Source organism: Podarcis gaigeae, assembly GCF_964106915.1.
Source record: "Podarcis gaigeae genome assembly, chromosome: 12".
Lineage (NCBI taxonomy): Eukaryota > Metazoa > Chordata > Lepidosauria > Squamata > Lacertidae > Podarcis > Podarcis gaigeae.
Window position 1 is genome coordinate 61,369,247 of NC_139688.1, and position 21,170 is coordinate 61,390,416.

At 41.3% G+C, this 21,170-nt stretch overlaps 1 protein-coding gene across 8 annotated transcripts in view; it reads right to left on the reverse strand.

The window, feature by feature from the left end:
- The window catches only part of EZH2 (enhancer of zeste 2 polycomb repressive complex 2 subunit), a 62,799-nt gene continuing 41,629 nt past the window's right edge, over window positions 1-21,170 (reverse strand). For 6 of the 8 annotated variants that reach the window (XM_083706286.1, XM_083706290.1, XM_083706289.1 and 3 more), the window contains 11 exons: window positions 19,095-19,335; window positions 17,597-17,766; window positions 16,875-16,969; window positions 9,663-9,703; window positions 8,796-8,921; window positions 7,924-8,102; window positions 3,026-3,121; window positions 1,814-1,895; window positions 917-997; window positions 725-809; window positions 1-323 (listed from right to left, as the gene is read on the reverse strand). In XM_083706286.1, the coding sequence (XP_083562412.1) occupies window positions 263-323; window positions 725-809; window positions 917-997; window positions 1,814-1,895; window positions 3,026-3,121; window positions 7,924-8,102; window positions 8,796-8,921; window positions 9,663-9,703; window positions 16,875-16,969; window positions 17,597-17,766; window positions 19,095-19,335 (1,257 nt within the window). In that variant the 3' untranslated portion in view covers window positions 1-262. The remainder of the gene's footprint in view (window positions 324-724; window positions 810-916; window positions 998-1,813; window positions 1,896-3,025; window positions 3,122-7,923; window positions 8,103-8,795; window positions 8,922-9,662; window positions 9,704-16,874; window positions 16,970-17,596; window positions 17,767-19,094; window positions 19,336-21,170) is intronic. The other 2 variants (XM_083706291.1, XM_083706288.1) reach the window with 1 other exon arrangement.

Below are 21,170 nucleotides of genomic sequence, written 5' to 3' on the forward strand. Positions count from 1 at the left end.
TTCAAAGTTCAAGTATCCTTTATTCAAGGTTTAAAAATGTACCATACTGCATTATTGCAAAAGTTCCATGGTACAAAACAGGGTTGCAGCTGGTGAGAAGGCAATAAAAAGTTGATTTAAAATTTGTCACTATAAATTACAGGTACAGTACTTTGCAAATTCTGCATTTGAAATTGCATCAATTCAATCTTCAAAAAAATTGCCCACAGTACTAGAAACTCCTGAAGATAAGGCAGCTGTTTTACAGAAGAGGTAGTTGGTATCAAGGGATCTCCATTTCTCTTTCAATGCCTACGTACTTGAGGGCATCAGCCTGGCTGTATCTGAAACAAAGTACAAAATGATTTGTTAAATTTAGGAGTTTCTAAAGTGTCAAAACAAAAGGAAAAATAAAGATGAAAAGCAATTTGTCTGCAAATTGAGTTTACCACTCAAAACCTCTACACAAGTCAAGTCAGATTAACAGGGCAGTTTGTGGAAGATCCCAGGCTGGAGCAAGTGCTGTTGGGTGTCAGGGCAGAAATATTTTCTGGGTGGCACAGAAATGACTCCTGTAGTCAATCATTTCTGTCATCTGCTAGTTCTTTGGCTACCACACTTTCGGCATTCCCTTCTTGGTAAAATGATCAGCAGGTTGCATTCCGAAGACCTAAACGCTGAAACACTTGATAAATTTGGGCTGTTGAATGAGAAATGTGGTTGGTATTGAACACGCTATACATACCTATAATCAAAAAACAGTTCTTCACCAGTCTGAATGGCTCTCTTAGCAAATATGCCTATTCTGTGATCTCCATTAACCATCATAACTGTAAAACAAAAAGTGCAGTTGGTGCAAGGCTTTTAAAATATCTTGAGTGCTAATCGGATTCCTTGCTCATTTAGCTATACTCCCGTAAAATGTATAAACACTCACCTTTTGCATAGCAGTTGGGATTGACTGAATGGTTTGCAAATCTTATTTTGTTACCCTTCCTTGTTGCATCAACCACAAAATCTAAATAAAAAAACTGTTGTTAAAATGTCTGCAACAGACTGAAAAGTGGATACTATGGCAATATTCACTGAAATTGCTATTTGGAAGACTGTCACTACAGTTAAAATGCTATTGTCTCTGGCTTAACTTGTAATAACATTGAACACAGCCAGTTTATCTATGAAAATGTTTACTTGTAATCTTACATACGTGTCTAATGCTATACAAGAAACTTATCTTACACATGTTTTTAAAAGTTTTTAATTTCAAACAATGGATGCTTTTTAATGAAACACTTTCTCTGCTTCAGTGGTGTGGCCTGGGTTGCCAGGGCCCAGGGCCGCTCAGAGGGTGGGAGGGAAAAGGACGGAGTACGCCTGCGCATTCAAATGCCTAACGGCATCTACATCACCCAGGAGATTGCAGCCGCAGAGGTAAGAAAAGATGTTCCATTGTCTGGAGAGGTCACTTCCTGGTTCACATGGAGAAGCTGCTTTCAGCAGCAACCACTCCTGTGCCCCCCACCCCCACAGGCTACATCACGGCTCTGCTTTCCTTATATACCTTATATATATCCTTATATATCCTTATATATATAGCCTTGTTTATCACACCACCTAAAAAGGTTTGTTGTGACAATCTATGCAAGTCTGGACTAAATGTTGACACCCCCAACAAGGTAGCTAATTTAAATATAAATGCTGTTCTGATCCCATGCCCCTCCTACAGTCTGAAACCTGAGGATGCACTTTGCTGGAAACAGTCACATGAAAACAAGCAATTTTTTATATCCCAAGAGAGGCTAAATAGTGGAGGGATTAAGAGTAGCACACATACCGTTATTCAGATTGAAGAGAAAACTGCACATATATTTGTCATATACTTTGCCTCGTCTGTCTGCTTCATCCTGAGAAATTATCTGAAAGGAAGATTTTGACATTGTTTTGGTAACATGCACAAACAGAACTGTCTCTCATCCCCCAAATTACCAGCTATCTTTACACGATTGCTGATTCAGCAGTTGAGTAGAGAAACTGCCTTTTGGCAACTTTTGCAGAAAGTCTCACAGGGCTCAAAGCCAGATCAAACCTGTGTGCCTTCTAGGCAGGTGCATTCAGATACAGTGGTACCTTGGTTCCTAAACGGCTTGGCTCCCAAACAAATTGGCTCCCGAATGGCGCAAACCCGGAAGTAAGTTTGCGAACGTTTTTTGGAACCCAAATGTCAATTTCAGCTGTCAGCATTATTTCCAGGGCTAATCAACCAATTGGAAGCTGCGTCTTGGTTTATGAACGTTTTACAAATCGAACGGACTTCCAGAATGGATTGAGTTCGGGAAACAAGGTAACACTATATTTAGATATTTCCAGCAGTTGCATGCCAAAACTGACTTTTAATAAGATTCTAGGGAAAGCGTATCCTAATACTCAGTTTAAACCTTGGCATGCAGTACTTCATGCTGATATGTTAAAACAATAAAGTTGATACATTTTTATTGAAGATTTGTATTGCTTATTGGTACACCCTGAAAGGCATCTTATGTAAATAGGAAGGTGGGATTTTTTAAAAAATAGTAATTTATCATCCTCCACCACCACATTCTGTCAGCATTTGCAAGTCTGCTATTGCTTTAGGCTATCTGCACCAACAGCATAAAAATCAAGTTACTCTCTTTTTCACATCTGTCCCTGCTGTCTCTCAAAGTCATGATTTATTTGAAAAAGGTCTGAGGAACTGCAGCTTGACATACAGCAGAATTACAGTGGTACCTTGGGTTACGTTACCTTCTGGTAACATAGTTTTGAGTTATGAATGCAGCAAACCCAGAAAATGTATACTTCTGGGTTTTGCTGTGCACGCATGTGCAGAAGTGGCGCCTCCCGATAAGGATTTTTTGGGGTTAAGTACGGACCCCCACGACAAATTAAGTTCGTATCTGGAAGCTCCACTGTATTAACTAAGAGGCATGCAATACAGAGGACTTTCCTGAAGATTGGATTATGAAGTAGTAGATGAAAAGGCTAACTTTATTCAAATTTTGTTTCTTACCTCACCACAATATTCAGAGATGAATTCGTTTTTCTGCACTGGATCCTTAATGAAAATGCCCCAGCCTGCCACATCAGAAGGTGCTAGCAGCAAATGCTAGCAGAATGAAAAAGGAAGCCCCTTAAACATGCAGAAAAGATGTAACTCTATCCAAATACCTATGCAGCTGTTACAGAAAAGGAAACCAGCTGGAGTAAAGTAACACTTGCTTTGCTCAGACAAATGTTCCTGTCAGCAGTCTACTTGGGTGAATAGTGTCACGCTCTGGCTGAGACTGACAGAAGGGCTGGCATGTTCCAGAGGAGCATCTCCTCCCCAAAGCTTCCTTGCCAGAATGAGTCCAGCTCTGCAAGCCACGCCGCCAGGAATGGAACCTGGGTGTGCACACAAGGACTGTCTCAGGTGGTACAGAACGATCCCAAGAGCTAATCCCTGCAGAGCATGCTCCCAGGTAAGGCAGGCCCTAGACCATTCTTCTAGCAGTGTATAGCATTTATTTTATATAACTAGTTCACCTCTGCTGCTGTGTGTGTTCACAGCTCTACTGTCATGTATTTTATTTTCCCACCAAAATCAGTATCTGGAGATTAATAATATGTGAATTATATTGCCATAACCTCTAATCCTGGTTTTCTTTAAATACATAAAATTATTATTTTAAAAGTGTGTGGCCACTTTTCAGACATTAAATAATGAACGGAAATGGGAAAGCAAGCAAGAGGGAAGTTCAGTATTGGGATATAGGAAGGGCTTTGCAAGTGACAAATGAAAGATTAGGTAGCAGTCTTCTTGATAGTTATGTTACTTTAGAACTACCTGTTCACAAGAATTCTGAATCTGCTAATTTCTGTTGAAATTAATGTAGCAATCCCTAGAGCAGGGAATCTGTGACTCTCCTGACGTGGGGCTGCAGCTCCCACCAGCCCTAACCCCTGACCCCAGTGGCTGGAGCTGATGGGAGCAGGAATTCAACAGCAAGTACAAAGCCAGTTCTTGAATGCTCCCCTCCCCCCAGTTTCCTGCCTGCTACAAGAATGGCCCTGTTCACACATAACAGTAAGACAAACCACAGCTAAGTGTGAACAAACACATTTGTGGGTTCCTGGAGCAAGGATTGCAGCAGCAGCAGCCCACTCCCAGGCCATTCTTCCTGGGGCTAAACTATGGCTTGTCTTAGCATTACACCTGAACCCAAGCTTGCGATTTGTCTTCCCCAGAAACCTCAAGTTGTAAGAACAAACCTTGCTGGCTTCTCACGGTATGTCTAGAGCAAGACAAACCATGAGCCAAGTTCAAACAACACTAACCACAGCTTAGCCCCAAGAAGCCAGGGAGCAGCAGGTTTGGGAGAGGAGTGCTGCTGTCGTGATCGCTAGATAAGGAACCCACATCCTTGCCTCTGTGTGCAACATCATGGTTTGGGGCTTAGCATTACATGCAAACTAAGCTACTTAAGCTATCATGAACAAATTCTTCAAAGGTGGCCTAGGATTGGGGGGGTAGTTAACCCATATCTGGCGGTATTATGGACCAATCCTTATTAGAGTGCAGGTGGTTATTGCACGGAAGCAGTTCACACAACTGCACGAACCTACAATCACAAGTAGTGGTGTCTGTACAACTCCCCACTTGCTGTTGTCATCATTAAGCAGTTAAAAGGAAAGATTGGTTTACCTGAAGTGTAGATTTGTGAAATGGGGACACTGAGGACAGTGGATTGGGTATTTCCTCTCACATGACCTCAGGCAGGAGCAAAGACTTGTGGGAGGCAGGCACTTCCTCAGTTTTTTGGATTTGCCAAGCAGCAATGTTCACCGAAGCACCTGAAAGAATAGCAGCCTCCCTCCCTTCCCGGCTCATAAATCAATAAATAGAGCAGCAACTGAGTACCCCTATTATTGGGGAAAAAACCAGTGTGACTGCAGACCATCACAGGGATGGTTCCACTGTCCCCAGCATCCCGATTTAACAAATCTACACTTCAGGTAAGCCAATTGTTCTATTTATTTCATGGGACGCTGGGAACAGTGGATTGGAACATACCACAGCACTTCCCAATAACTGGGTGGGTCCACACGGCTGACACACTGATTACCAAACTTGGTATACACTGTGCGGCCAAAAGCTGCCTGAGCTGAAGACATTTAGTTTAACTCACAATGCCTAGTGAAAGTGGAAGGAGGAGACCAAGTGGCTGCCCTACAACTCTCTTTATCAGCCATAAAGGCAGCAGAAGTCGAGGCTGACCCAGAGGACTGCGCAAAATATGAGATGGGTGGGGCAATTTCATAGTATCATAAGCTAAGAAAATACACACCCTAATCCCTCTAGATAAGGAAACTGAAGTGACCTTTGCTCCTAAGCAAAGGACACAGTAGAGAGCTTTACTTTGGACGCGGAATCAGCATGTCTGTTCTTAAGCCAAAGCATGCATTGTGCCACTATTTGAGAGGCCATAGCTCTAGCTGCAAATTGTGTGTCCATAGTTGTGTCTGCCATAAAGGCTTGCGCTTGTAAAGGTTTAGAAATGGCTTGGCGCTGATGAATGGCACCTGGGGGAAGGGAGTGCAAAAGGTCCTTGAGCCACACACTGCCAGCGTCAGCGTGTGCAGGAAGATGCTGCGCAAGATGCCCTTATAGACAGGGCAGCTGCAGCATGGATTTTTCGAAGTGCAAACTCCAACTTCCTATCAGTTACATCCTTCAATTGGGCGTCTCTTTCTTTGGGAACAAGATTCCAAGAAGACAAAAGTAAAACAGGACTGTCTACTGTAGGTATCTTAATATATGATATGAAGTCAGGATCCAGATCATATTGTTTACAGGCTAGAGATAAATTCTTTTTGGACTGCATAGGGGAATCCAACTCTGATTTGACTACTGTTTTTAGCACTGAAGGAACTAGCATATAGTTAGATTTTGTGCGGTTATCAATGAGCAGAGTAACTGGACTCTCAGAGGCAGGACTGGGAATTGTGGTAGGCTTGGGGGCCATTTCCAGTGCATGCATTATGCATTTTGCGTTTTAAAATAGGAGCATTAGCTTCCTGGAACAATCTAGTGGAAAGACAGAACTATCAATCCACTCCGCCTCAATTTCTGACTCTAGAAAAGATATTTGGGAAGAAAGTGCTACTTCCTCAGCATCAGATAAATCCTCCCCCATAGAGGGAAATGGATTGGGCACAGAGCCCCCCCCCCCGATTTAGCCACACGTTGAGAGGAGGGCACCTTTTTAACCACAGAGGTAGATTTTTTAGGTTGTATGTTAAACTGTAAATCCTCTGATAATGAAGCAATCGGTGCCCGTTTCAACTGTTCAATTGGAGTGAATGGAAAGATGGGAGCTGAGAAAGCTGGCCTGGTCTGAGAGTGATGTTAAAGACCCTTTTGCACCCTGGTCATCCGTGAATCCTAACATTTCTGGTTCAGAATCAGATATATCTTCTATATAACGCCCCTTCCAGTAACATAGGGTGGAAGAGCAGAATCAATAGCAACACACACAGACTGATTCCTATGAACTGGAGTCTGTGGAGGGCCAGGCTCATTAGCTTGCAATAAAACTGCAGTTGAAATATTTTTTCTTGGGGCAACAGAAGTAGTAGAAGCTTCATTGCGCCTATTTCCCTTAGAGGGTAGGACGTGTTTAAGCTTTTGTTTAGCCTTTTTGGGAAGAGCTTCAGGGGCTCCTGGTATAGGCTCCATAATAAATCAATAAATGGAAACAAATGAATTGTTCTGCACGCAGCCTCACAGGGCAGACTGAGTAGCATTCCCTTCCAATGCCACAAAAGTGGACTATGGGAAAAGGAAAAATATACGTCTCTCCAATGCTGTCACAAGTGGACTAGGAGGAAATAGACCGCAAGTCACAGAATAATAAGTGTAAAGAATAATAATGAATGAATGAATCACTCCTTAACTAGGAGGTTCAGAAGCAATCTATCAGTGCCTGCTCACTCCATCAGCACAACTGCGAACCGGGAGGAGAATATACTGCTGAGGAACAATAACCCCTACTCCTTCTGCTGTGCCACGGACTAGGAGAGCAGTCAATATGAAGCCTTAAATGATACAGAAAATAATGGCTAAAGGCTGTAGAAATCACCAAAGAAATGAGGTGGTGATTTCAATGGCCAGCGGCCACTGAAAGTGAGATGCAATTGCAAAAAACCTCAGGTAGAATTCTGCCCCCCCAACTTATCTTTAAATCTGATTTGTAAAATGGCACGCGGCAAAACGGAGCCACAGTGTGCCAAAAACAAGCATATTCAACCCTGTAGGAGAGCAGTATACAGGGACGCTCTGCAAGAAAGTAAACTAAATAAAATAAAAGCGAGAAGAACTAAGGTTGCTAAAGGGAAAAAATGGTGGCAGGGAGGGACAAAATATTTTTTGGAAGATATATATTCTAAAAAAATATTTTGTGTGTGTGTGTGTGTGTATGCGTGCAAGACTCAAAGACAGGTGTTAAGTTGCTAAAACTAAGTAAGATTAGATAAAATAAAGCAACAATAAAATGAGATCCAAATTGAAAAACTTATCTGAAGAAGCAGGAGAGCCAGGCGAACCATACTACTGAGTCAGGCAGGAGAAAAAACTGAGGAGGAAGTGCCTGCCTCCCACAAGTCTCTGCTCCTGCCATAGGTCATGTGAGAGGAAATACCCAATCCACCGTCTCCAGCATCCCATGAAACGAATTACAAGCGTTAATCACCCTTGGGGTCAAAAATTAGAAACGGCCAATGTGAAAGTTCTAAAGGAATCTACGTGGTGCTATACAATTTGGTTTAAGTAGAAACCATATTCCAAACTGTTGGCCAAGAAAGCACTTGCTTTTATAGTGGGAGGCGTTTTCCTGAGCTGTTGGGGATTAGCATAAAAAGTAGAAGCACCTTTTTGGATCCTCGCTGAATGCTGCAGTTCTTGCAAGACACATTTTTGCTGTCCCAGTGATCTGCTGCTCCGCATGTCAAGCAAAGGTCTGGATCACACTCACGCACAGCCAAGTAGCACGGACACTGCTTCGTGTTGCACTGAGCTTTGCAGCGGCAGCCGGGAAACCTGTTTTGGCCTTTAAGAAGAACAAAGCAGGAAGAATGAGCAGCTTGGCCAACATTGTATTTTGCATGGAACAGACCTGCCCTGTACCTGAATTTTGTTCATCTGAAAAGTTACAAATGTCATTTAAGCTTCAATTTGATATGCTTAGTACATTAAAATAAATTTATTTTCACACTAGTAAATTTATTTCATGCAACATGAGACCTGATAAATCTCTGAAGTGGCAGACAGTATTTTCAAATAGGCAATCATCTACATTGGCGTGGGGGTTGTGTTCTGAGGCACCGTGTGTGTCAGCCCACCCCCTTCCGCCCCTTCCGGATCCGAAAACAGTGCACGTGTCAGTGGTTGTGAGTGCCTTGAACACATGCAAATGGGGAGTTGCCTGTACGTAGCTGGAGCTGTCTTCATTTCTCATATAGCAACAATAACTTTCTTTGACATGCCAAAAAAAAGATGTAGACAAAAGTCAAATTTGAAAATAGTCATAGCAAAATGGCTCTCTCAGAACTTCCTGGGACAGAGCCTTTTAAACTTTTCACCATCTGCAAACCCCTAACGTATTTGGTGAGGAACACTGCATCTAGTTTGGTCTGAACACTTCCATCCCTACAAGACATGAAACTTCCCAGAGCTTTTAAATTCCACCAACTCATGGAAGCATTGACTCTCATACAATATACCCATTTCCAAAATCACTTACATTCTGAACTGCACTGACAGAACTTCTCACAGAAATTTTGAGCAATTACACAGGGACACGAGCTGTCACAAGGCTGACGTGGGTGATCACATGGCTGGTAGTTGTAAACATGATTGGATGACCCATCTGAATAAAAAAAATAACATTAAGACAAATTTAAGAAAATGGCATTTGATAGAAAAGATCCTCTGAAAACCGTAGCTATAATACTTAAAAGTTTCAAGTTGGAACAGATGAACGTACTGTAAAATGAACCTAGGACTTTAACCGAGTTTACTTGTCTGGGCCTCATTACTTTACAATGTATTAAAGTTACACCGTTATGAATGTATTACAGAGAAAGCATTTCCATGCTTGTAAATTAACATAATACTGCAAACATGTCTATTTCACAGCGTATTTGCAGCATAACAGATAATGCAAATCTAGATGACAAAGCCACAATTTTATTTTTAGAATCAAAAGCCTACAGAGATAGAACACATGTACATATAGAGAAGTCACAATTAACAAGACAGCAACTTATACTTTTTCATCTCTCTCAAACTATCTTTAAAGCCTACCTCTTCTTTGCAATTCAGCACCCCACCTGCAATAGACATATAAATCTTCCTGCTCACCAGGACTCATGTTCCTATGCACACATTCCTTACTAGGGGGGGATACAGTTTGCTTCCCTGAAATCAACTGGGAAGCCCTGAGAGACAGGAAACTGCCATGTGTGAAAGGGAGAACGCTTGTTTACAAGGATTCCCTGGAAGAGGGATTTGTATGCTCTGGTTTCCCGGGTTGTTCAGTATTATTGTTATTTAAAAGAAACACCCTCTGAGAATTTCTGGACATAAAGTAGAATGTAAATATGCTTACCCTTTTTCAGCTGTATCTTTCTGCAATGAGCAGCCCACAATCTGTAAAAACACAAATGGAGCATGAGGTTGGCAGGCTGTACTGAGCTGGAAAATGCAACTGTCCAGCTGAATCTCAGAAAGTGTCTTTGAGAGCCTGTCTTGTACAAGTAAAACAACAAGCTAAACAAAGAGAAAAATTATCATTTTCTACATGTGGGTAATAAAATATCCTGTAAAGATAAAATTTATTAAAATGTTATCAGAAATCTAAATTTGCTCTGAAGTTGGGCTGAACAGATATTTTCACTAGTCAAACTATTCTACAGTATTTAATCATCCTACAGTTAAGTTAGAGGCTAAGATTTCAGGGACTTCCGGGACGCCGCGGCCGCAGAAAAGGAGTGTGAGATAACTCCTCTGGGGGAGTCTCGAACAGCATGGAGATTTAGAGGGGTCGCGAAGGCTACGTGAACCCTGAAACCACAGGAGGGAATCCTGCGGGACAAGGTACCCTGCGACGCTGCCTGTGCTCGCCTGTGTTGCCGGCGTTTAACAAGGCTGGAGCTGCAGTGTAAAGGGGAGGCAACAGACTCCATGCTGTGAAGCCTCAAGCTCCGAGGGAAAGCGGCGGACCTCCAACAACAGCGGAGAAGCTGGGAAGTAGCTATAAATCACTGTGGAAAAAGCAGTGGGGACAAAAGAAATATTGGAAATTACTTAGATAAGATTAAAGGAATGTTTTGATAAGAACCCAGCGGAGAAGAAATAATTGGTGAAAAGGAGGAGTCGTCCATTCCTGGCGGTAAGGTGAAAAGAAAGTATAGCAAGACGGTGGCAGAGAGGAAACAAAAGAGGAAAAGAGGAAACAAGCTGCCAGTGAGTGTGTGGTGGAAAGACCTCAGACGCAAAGTATAAAGTGTCAGAGGCAAGGCAACAGTTGAACTATTATATTGACTAGGGAGAGGGGAAAAAGACTTTTCTGTTTCATCGGGACGGAGAGCGCTTTAGCCAGCACAGGTTTCGGTGGAGGACTTTTGCTTTTAAACCTCAGGATTGGGGAGAATTGGGACTTAAACGGAGTGTGGAATATAGGTGCCTTAGCAGCACTCTGTGTTTAAAGACAGGGACTGTGAGACTGTGTTTAAAGTTTGTTTAAAGTTTGCTTAAAGATGGTGAGACTGTGAAAGGACTGCCATATTGAGTGAGTTAAAGGGGACCCGCCTTCTTCATCCCCAACCGGATACGTTCTTGAGCTTCAGAGACAGCTGTGATTCTCTTGATTCCTCGGGATTTAAAGAGACATACACCCCGGGATGCAAAGTTAAAGAATACGTTTTCGCAGGACCTTGCTCATGAGTTTTCGCAGGACCTTGCTCATGAGTTTGAGAACCCCCTGAATCTGGAAGTGTTTCTGGAGGTTCAGGTGTTTACTACATTTAATTATAAGACTCTGAGGATTCAAATACGTGTCTGAATTTAGGTACAGTTAAAACTGTATTATTAATATCTGATCTTAATTAAGGGTTAATTTTTGTGCTGTACCAATTTAGTCAATTTTGGAATCCTGTTGTAATATCTGAGAGACGTTAACCTTGTTAACCTTGTTACCTCTATATCTTACCCACATAGTATATTACATTATACAGTATACTAGGAAGAACTAAACTTAAATATACAAATGCCGAACGGTTCTAAGAAGGGGGTGGCAACACCAGTGGAAAGGAGGCCTTCAAGACAAGAAGAGGGGAAGGAGGCAAGAGAAATTAGAGATTATGATAGCTTGATGGCCGAAATAAGAAAGGAATTTAAAAATAATGAACAGTATATTGAGAGAAAATTGATGGAGGTACAAGATACTCTAGACAAAAAATTGGAGGAAGTGGTAGGGGAACTGAAAGGGAAAGTTAAGGATCTCTCGGTAAAAGCTAAGGTTTTGGAGGACTCAGTGAAAAGGGTTCAAAAGGATACGAAAGACAGTAGGAAAGAGATGGACAGGATTAGATTAGAAGTTAAAGAAATAGGAGCAACACAGGAAGAGTTGTTGGACAACATGGCTATGACGCAGTTGCGACAAAACCAATCTAACCTAAAACTTAGAGGAATACCAGAGGATCTAAATGAGAATATTAGAGTTAAAGTGGTGAAAGAGCTGGCAATATGGCTAGATAGAAAAGAAGAAGAGATAAACCATTGCTTGGTAAACATATTTCGAATAAGAACAAAATCGGCCAAGGCCAGAGGGAAAAAATTGCCAGGAGATGTAATAGCCATGTTTAACTCATTGGAGATAAGAAACGAAATTTTGAAACAGAACTATGTCAAAAGGTTATATATTGAAGAAAACCCAATTATTATTTACAAAGAGATTCCTTCGAGATTCCTTCGAAGGAGGGACCCATATAAAAAATTAACAAATCAACTGAAGAAAAATGGGATCTTGTATAGATGGGAGTTTCCGGAAGGTATTTCATTCTATTTCAAAGAAAAAAAGTTTAAACTGTCCACTATCTCAGAACTTCAAAAATTTGCAAGGAGATACGAGAAGGACCTGGGGAAAATGATGGGGGAGGAGGAGGTAGAGAACCAGCAAGGAGAAGAAAAAGGAGGGAGTGAAGAAGAAGAAAGAGAGGAGAGCTCAATAGGAGAAAGAGAAGAACTAGAGGAAGGAGACAAAGAACACTAAATTGTATATAGGTTTAATAAGTTAATTAAATAGTATATAACAGATGGCATTAAAAATACTAAACTGGAATGTGAATGGATTGAACAATAAAAATAAAAGGAATCAGATTACACACATATTACTGAAAAAGAACTGTGATTTAATATGTCTCCAAGAGACGCACATAATAAATAAGCATAAGAGATTACTAAGCAATAAGAGATTGGGAATAGATTTTGTGACATCAGATAGAGTGAAGAAAAGAGGGGTGGTAATATACATAAAGGAAAAATATGATCCACAATTATTATACAAAGATGACCAAGGGAGAGTAGTCATTGTTCAAATGGTGTTTCAGGGAGAAAAAATAATTGTTGTGGGAATATATGCTCCAAATGATAAAAAATCAGCCTTTTATTTTTAATTAGGAGACAAATTGATGGAATGGACGGACCAAAAAATGATATTGATGGGTGACTTTAACGGGGTGGTGTCCCCAAACCTAGATAAGTCAACAAAAAAACATGAGAAGAAGGAAGGTAAATTACCGAGATCCTTCTTTGATATGGTAAGCAATCTGGGACTGATTGATGCGTGGAGACTTAAAAACCCCATTACAAAACAATATACTTTCTTCTCAAACCCAAATCAGAGTTGGGGAAGAATAGACAGCATTTGGATTTCGAAGGAACTAACTCAAAATCTAACTAAATCGGAAATTCTTCCAAGAACTATATCTGATCATAATGCGGTCTCCATTGAGCTAAAAGGTAGGGATATCCGAACGGTTAGATGGAGAATGAATGAATTTTTATTTAATGATCAGAAGATTGTAAATAAGGCAACAGAGACAATAGAAGACTATTTTAAATGGAATCTAAATGGGGAAACTGCTATAGAGACTGTGTGGGACGCAGGAAAGGCAGTTATGAGGGTCTTCTTAATACAGAAAAATAGTCAAGTAAGAAAAGAAAAAGAGACAAAGAAGGAACAGATCCTAACACAGATTATGGAAAATGAAAGAAAGTTGACTATCAACCCCAATGAGGAGATTGCAAAACAGAATATAAAGATATTACAAGCTAAATTTTCTACAATAATCGACCAAGAGGTAGAATGGAAAATTAAAATGATGAATCAGAGAACGTTTGAGTCAGCAAATAAGATAGGAAAATACCTGGCGTGGCAAATAAGAGAAAGAAGAAAACAAAATACGATTAGTAGGATAAGGGAAGGAGAAAGGATTGTGGAAGAGCCAAAAGAGATAAGAAAGATATTTCAAAAATATTACAAGGATTTATATAAAAGAGGAAAGGAAACAAAGCAAGAAATAGACCACTTTTTGCAAATGCATCACCTAAAACGAATTTCAAAAGAAGAAAATGAGATATTAGACCAGACTATTACTCAAGAAGAGATAAAAAAGGCTATTAAAAGGATGAAAAGTGGGAAAGTCCCAGGGCCAGATGGCCTTTCGGCCAAATACTATAAAACACTAAGTAACCAAATATCCCCAGTGCTAGGAGAAGTGATGAATAATATATTAAAGGAAGGAAGGATCCCGAACACCTGGAAGGAAGCATATATTACCTTGATTCCTAAAAAAGATGCAGATACCCTGGAAGTGAAAAACTATAGGCCAATTTCATTATTAAATAATGATTATAAATTATTCACAGATATAATGGCAGAAAGACTAAAAAAGGTTTTGAACAACAAAATACATAAAGATCAAACGGGTTTCCTTCCAGGGAGGCAATTAAGGGAAAATGTAAGGAATCTGATAGATATTATTGAATATTTGGATATGAATATAGACAGACAAGCGGCCTTGGTATTTATAGACGCTGAAAAGGCGTTTGATAACATCTCATGGGAGTTCTTGAAGAAAAGTCTGGAAACGATGGGAATGGGAGAGAAATTTAGAAGAGGGATAGAAGCAATATATAAGGAACAGAAGGCAAAATTGGTAATAAACAACATCACAACAGAATATTTTGGTATATATAAAGGAACTAGACAGGGTTGCCCCCTGTCTCCTTTACTGTTTATAACGGTACTAGAAATATTGAATGAGAGACTGAGGGGGGCAACAGAAATAAAAGATTTCAAAGTTCAACCATGAGAAGGCTTTTGACCCTTTGTATTTCTATTTACACATCTAGTTTATTTTTGCTAGCCTAAATAAAGTCAAGATAACAAGAGATTTCAATATGTTCCATTTTTAAAGAAATCTATCTGAATACTGTACATGTATTTTTCTTAGTAAATAAAAAACTTCAATAAACAAACACTGTTACCTAAGAACCATCAGTGAATATTTCAAATGAACAGGGACACCTTTTGGGGGGTACAGAATTCTGTCAACTTTCTATTCAATACAGGGCTAGATCACACAATACTTTCTCTATGCAAACAGCCTCTCCTTGGCTACACAAATGTACTAAGATAACAATAAATGTTTGAATAGAATGATCACTGAAAATGGAAGCAGTAAGTCCTATGATTCTGCATGCTGTGTGTGTAATATTTCATGTTCACTTCAGTGCATATCTTAATATTTTTACAATTTGAATCATAGTCATTTCAAGCACAATCCAATTCAGTTAGGTATGCTTGTCCATCAATTTCAGTGGGCTTAAACACATTTAAGTGTACGTTTCAATTTGGATAGTTGCTCAGTACAATGGTACCTCTACTTATGTTCACCTCCGGTTACATATCCTTTGGGATACATGCACGGCAAACCTGGGAGTATTTTTCCGGGTTTCGCTGTGTGTGTGTGTGTGTGTGTGTGCGTGTGTGCACGTGCGTGCGTGCGTAGAAGCGTTAAACTGCACGCATGTGCAGAAGCGGCATCTCGGGATCCGACCAGAGCTCTGGAACGGATCCCGTGTGCAACCAGAGGTACCACTGTATATGAGTCTTTGTCTTTGAAAGTCAATGCTATCATAAATCATTGTTAACTCTACAGCTGGGAAATTGAGACAAAAACCTAAGTTTATCAACACAGACATGGAACTTTATGGATGGATTGCCTGGGGTACATTGCATCTTATACATGATATTTCCTAAACTATGAAGCCAGATTTAATTTATTTACATCATACATGGCACTTTACTTGGTTGGACAATGAATTAAATACTGAAATGGAATGATACATATCAAAATGCTTTCTGGTACATTGCTGAGTTTTGCACTCTTTTCTACCCATTGTTATAAAGAAAAGAAGTCATATCAACACAGTATCTACTGGACCAATAGTGTGTCTAAAGTTCTCTCCACCCACGCAAGCCTTTCTCTGATTTGGCTTATGCTCAAAATTAGACAGGATATCTGAAGCGGAGGCACGAGAGGCCTATCCTATTGAGGGTGGCCTACTAGGGTGAAAGTCTTATAGCACAACCAGTGATTGGGATTCGTTATCTCCTAATAAGTGTGAGGGGCTTAATGGGGTAGGGGAACTCCTGGAAAGAAAGAAAGGGTGAATTGGATGTTGCTGGAGTGAGTGGCATAGCTGTGCACATGTATATCTATGTATGCTGGCTGGTTTAGCATTTTGGTCACCATCCCTGATGCCCAGCAATCATATTAGTTTTACATTACTGCCTGTTTGATAGCTTATTGCAAATTATAGTTTTTATTGAGCTTTGCATTTTAAGAATATTTCTGGTGCGCTCTGATGCTGGTGGCGTAGGCCCTTGCTTCCTATTTACCAAGAGGATCTATCAGAACTCTTATAGCTGTGGTGTGGCATTGGAGAGCCTCAGCTCATCTAATATCCTTTTCCTGGCCAGTCAGGTCCTTGTCCCGCCCCTCCATAATGTGCCTGCTCTGAGGGACTGCAGCATCCACACCAAGGATGCCTTCAGTGGGCTATTTCAGGACTCTATGGCTGCCAGAGAGCTGTTTTCGTAAATCATGGCTCCAACATGTAGCACAGGCAGTGCCTTTGATCTGGTGTTTGCCACAGGATGGGGGGAGGGGTGCTCTGGAATGAGGTGGGTTGTGATGACCTCACTATCATAGTCAGACCACTTCCTGGTCAGATTCAAATTGATATTGGCAGTGATTGCCTAAACATCACAATCACAGTACTAATTTGAATTCTCTGCTTCTCCAAAGTGGATGATAGGGAGTGTTAATGAGAAAGATAGTGACCGAGTCATTCAGAGAGCTGAGAAAAAGCTGGTGGCTTACTCTCTTATTACTCCAAGGTAAAGAGAAAACATTATTAGTACAAGACCACAAACGCAAGGTGGGATTTCCAGAACAAAAATTCCACCAGGATTTGCTTGCAATGCCTGAGCAAACACTGCATTGGTCATTTTATGGGCAGGTTTGTGGCTGATCTACCAAAAGCACTTATATTCACGTACAGAAAATTTTGTGATCAGGCCATAAAACATGCAAATACAATTAAAAATGTGTTTTCTACATTGGAAAGTTAATATTTGTTTAGTCCCCCACCTGTTTGATTGTGGCATTACTTTTTCAGTGCTGTTCTTTCCCCTTAAAAAGCTTTTTAGCCCTCAGTTTGCCAGGAAGCCGGCAGTCCATTGGTTTACCTGTGTTTCCTCTTCTTCTTTCTTGGAGGAGTATCAACATCTTCAGCCGGGGCAGGAGCAATAATACTAGATTCCTTTACTCTAAACTCATAAACCTGTAAAGACAAACATACTGTGGACTAGATCCTCAATGGCAGACGTCAGCCAATTCCCATTAGCATATATGTGCTTCTTCCACCTTGGGCGAGACTGCATATTTACATAGGCAACATATTAACATAATGAATTAATTAATTCTGTTAATTAATCCTGTTGTTAAAAGTTATTTCTCTACTTTTGGGAGGTAACCAGGGTAACCTTGATCACTGCACTGTGCTACATCTGGCATGACTGGATGTAAACAGTGTAAACCAGAAGGGGCTTGGTGTGGCTGCAGGAACTGACTGAATTTGCTAACTCAGCCTCTGCCTCCACAGAAGGTGACAGATGGGAGAGAGGTAAGCAGAGCAGCAGTGAGCAGTGGCTCAGGAGGAAATTCACCACAGCCCCAGAGGCAGCAAAGAAAGGGGCAGACCTACTGAGTGGAGCAACTGCACAACCCTAGGGAGCAGAGGTGGGCAGGGAGGGAACAGTGGCTTTAGAGCCTGGAAGGTGTTTAATGATGCACAACTAGGTTTTTATTAAAACAGTGTGTCATTTGCTTGAACTCTACAAAAAAGGCTAAGCATCAAGGCACTACTCAGTTGGAAAGCATTCTCTTTTAGTTACCATTTCACTCTTACCTGCCTACAAGTTTTGGTCCCAATTAACCTCGCAATTGCACAGAAATTGTCATAGTAGGTACCAATGAGAACTCTAAACATGGAAGCTTCAGCTCCACTCCACTCCACGTTCTCAGGAGGCTCAATATTTGGCTTCATCTTGATTGGCGTTTGACACCTGGAATTTGCTTCTGCAATATCAAAAACAAAACACTGAAGCAGTTCTTAAAAGACTCCTGAAATAACACCTATGTACAAAAAAACAGAGACCATATATGGAATAGGCTGCTGCTTCATATATAAAAGCACATGATTTGACTTGACTTTGGCCCCAGATGAGCTCCTAAAAGGTAGCCTAGCTCAGGGTTCCCAAAACATCTGTCAGCTGAGGGACACAATATTTTTACTTTAAACTAGCAGCACCTCCAGAGCAACGACACAGCTATTTCCTTGTGGGGTAGACAATCATATTATTCATTCACACCTGATTCAGCGAGAAAGCAGGATAACATGCCCTCAGAGGAGTCAAGACTGGAAGGAGGCATGGCTGGAGCCTATGGGGAACCTTTAAGTGTATAATTAAATTGATTTCTCATGGTACCCCAGAGGTTCTCTCAAGTCACACTTGCGTGCCTCAATACACAGTTGGAGAATGACTAATCTAGCTTTTTCAACCGTCCCTGCAGGAGACATGCATGGACTGATTGCCACACTTGACCTCTTGGTTTTAAACCTCAGCATCCCAGGAAGAGTGCCCTGTTCACGCAGGGCCCTGTACACAAGGAGACCATATCCTTTGGAGCACTGAAACCTGAAACACAAACTTGAACTGTCTGGAGTTCAACTCAGCCCTTCAAACTCTCATTCTCCACAGAATCTATAGCAACATAATGCAAGGAATTAAAGTGCTGCAAATCAATTTTAAAGTTTCACAAGCAGATAGGTAAAGGTAAAGGTACCCCTGCCCGTACGAGCCAGTCTTGCCAGACTCTGGGGTTGTGCGCCCATCTCACTTAAGAGGCCAGGGGCCAGCGCTGTCCGGAGACACTTCCGGGTCACGTGGCCAGCGTGACATCGCTACTCTGGCAAGCCAGAGCCGCACACGGAAACGCCGTTTACCTTCCCGCTGGTAAGCGGTCCCTATTTATCTACTTGCACCCGGAGGTGCTTTCGAACTGCTAGGTTGGCAGGCGCTGGGACCGAGCAGCAGGAGCGCACCCCGCGGCAGGGATTTGAACCGCTGACCTTTCGATCGGCAAGTCCTAGGCGCTGAGGCTTTAACCCACAGCGCCACCTGCGTCCCTTCACAAGCAGATACTTGAATACAAAAATCTGTAAGGAGCCTCCTGTCCATCAAACACACACATCCCCCCTCCCAATATGGAGTGACTGGGGCAACCTAGTCAGATGGGCGGGGTACAAATAATAAAATTGTAGTTGTTGTTATTACTGGAAGAAACAAGCATTTTAAAATATGACTATTTTTAGTAAAATCAGCAACCCTCCACATTTGTCTCACCAGAGGAGCTTGAAGTCTCATCTTTCTTCTCTTCCTCTTCCTTGTCATTATTTTCACCTCCTGTTTCAGTCCCAGCTTCTCTGTCACTGTCTGTATCCTTAGATTCCAGCACATTTATAGTGGGAGTGCTAGGCCTGCTGGTGTTATTTGGGAGCCTTCCCCTTCGACGACCTCCTGGGCGTTTTGGCGGTGTTTTTATTCGCTCAGCAGTCAAAGCAGCTGCAAATTCTTTGGCTCCTTCCTACGTAGGAATAGAAACACATGCACGACATGGATTTTTAAGGAAAGGAGAAAAAAGTATGGCTAATGTATCCTAGCTGAAAAGAGGCTGACCAGAGCCAAAGAGCTGCAATGGGGGCTCAGGGTGATTTCCTGCTTGCTGCCTTTTGCACCTTTGGAAAACAGATGCTTACTTTTGTGCCAGACCTTAAAATGTAACATTGCTCTTGAAAAATCCAAGTTCAACCTTCCTTGGATGCACAGTGGTAGTCAGTTCTTTGGCTGAAGTTATATTCCGTTATTATTCTATTGTTTAGACAGCAAATGTTGAGTGCTTGTAAATGCAACTGCTTAGCTGAATTTCAACTCAGGATAATTTTCAGAGAATCCTAGAACTGTAGACATGGAAAGAACCCCGAGGGTCCTCTAGTCTAACCCCCTGCAATGCAGGAATATCAACTAAAGCATCCTTGACAGATGCCACTCAACCTCATACTCACAAGGTACACAAGAGGGATGCACTATTAAGAAATATTTGTTTTATGTAGCTTTCATTTTAGTGGTCCACCTACATTCTCTTTTTAGTTATGTTCTGAGCAATATTTTTGTTCAAAATAAATAAATAACAGTTCAGTATAAATGCTACTCATATAAGTGGCTGCAGGAACCATTAGCCTGATTTGTTCATTCAACACATGGGGTGATTCTCATTAACTCCCTAAGCTGATGAAGTTATTGAAAAGCAGTCCACTCTTGTCATAAAGTAGAGTCCACGCTTCTCCAGTCTTAGAAGCCTCAGTGTTAGGAGGCTTTCAGTGTCTGAACTACTGAGCAGCTGAAGTGACAATGGGAGGGCATTCCTGCTATCAATGTAGCATGGAAAGATGGGGATACTTTCCAGGCACTTTCACTTGTAGGTAATTTCTTTTCATCTAGTGTACACCATCTGATCGAATAATGAAAAGCAAAGTCCTTCATACAGAAAGGAAGATATGAAAGTGGTGAAACTCTGATGAGAGAACAATCCTTCCAAAGAACTGAGATTATCTGGTGTCATATCTTTGTTACTGAAAGTGAAGATACAGTGGTACCTCGGGTTACAGACGCTTCAGGTTACAGACTCTGCTAACCCAGAAATTGTACCTCGGGTTAAGAACTTTACCTCAGGATGAGAACAGAAATTGCATGGTGGCAGCAGGAGGCCCCATTAGCTAAGTGGTGCTTCAGGTTAAGAACAGTTTCAGGTTAAGAATGGACCTCCAGAACGAATTAAGTTCTTAACCCAAGGTACCACTGTACTCATCTCATCACATGACAGATTTTTTTAGAAAGAAAAGCAAGAAAGCAGCTTTTTCAGACATAGCTATTTCTTCACAGGACTGTGCCACTTGACCTGCGGCCTGGACAAGGACAAAGGGAAGACAGCTGATTCGTTCTTCTCTTCTCTCTAAAGAACAAAGTGAGGGTGCAAAATCTGGAAGTGAAAAGCTTTAAGCAAAGTGGGGTCATGAGACATAGATCAACCTATAGAAAGGTAATAAGTAGGAGGGATAACCCAGAGAGCTCAATTTGTGACAATTTTTATTGGGTGTGAGAAGAATTAATGGATCATGGCCTTCAGAGCTAAACAAAGCAGGAAGATGATTACTGCTGGTCAAATAAATGGCTGAAATTAAAGAGGAACTGAAAAGCCACCTAGCCTTGCATACGAAGCACTGCAATGTGCTTATTCCCAAGGGCTCTGTGAGTTTGAGTGTAGAAAGTAGGTAACATTTGACAGTTTTCACAAAATTACTAAAGACTGCTGCTAGTAGAGATCAAAAAGCCAAGCAGTATGGAGGCCAAGGCTTTCTCCAT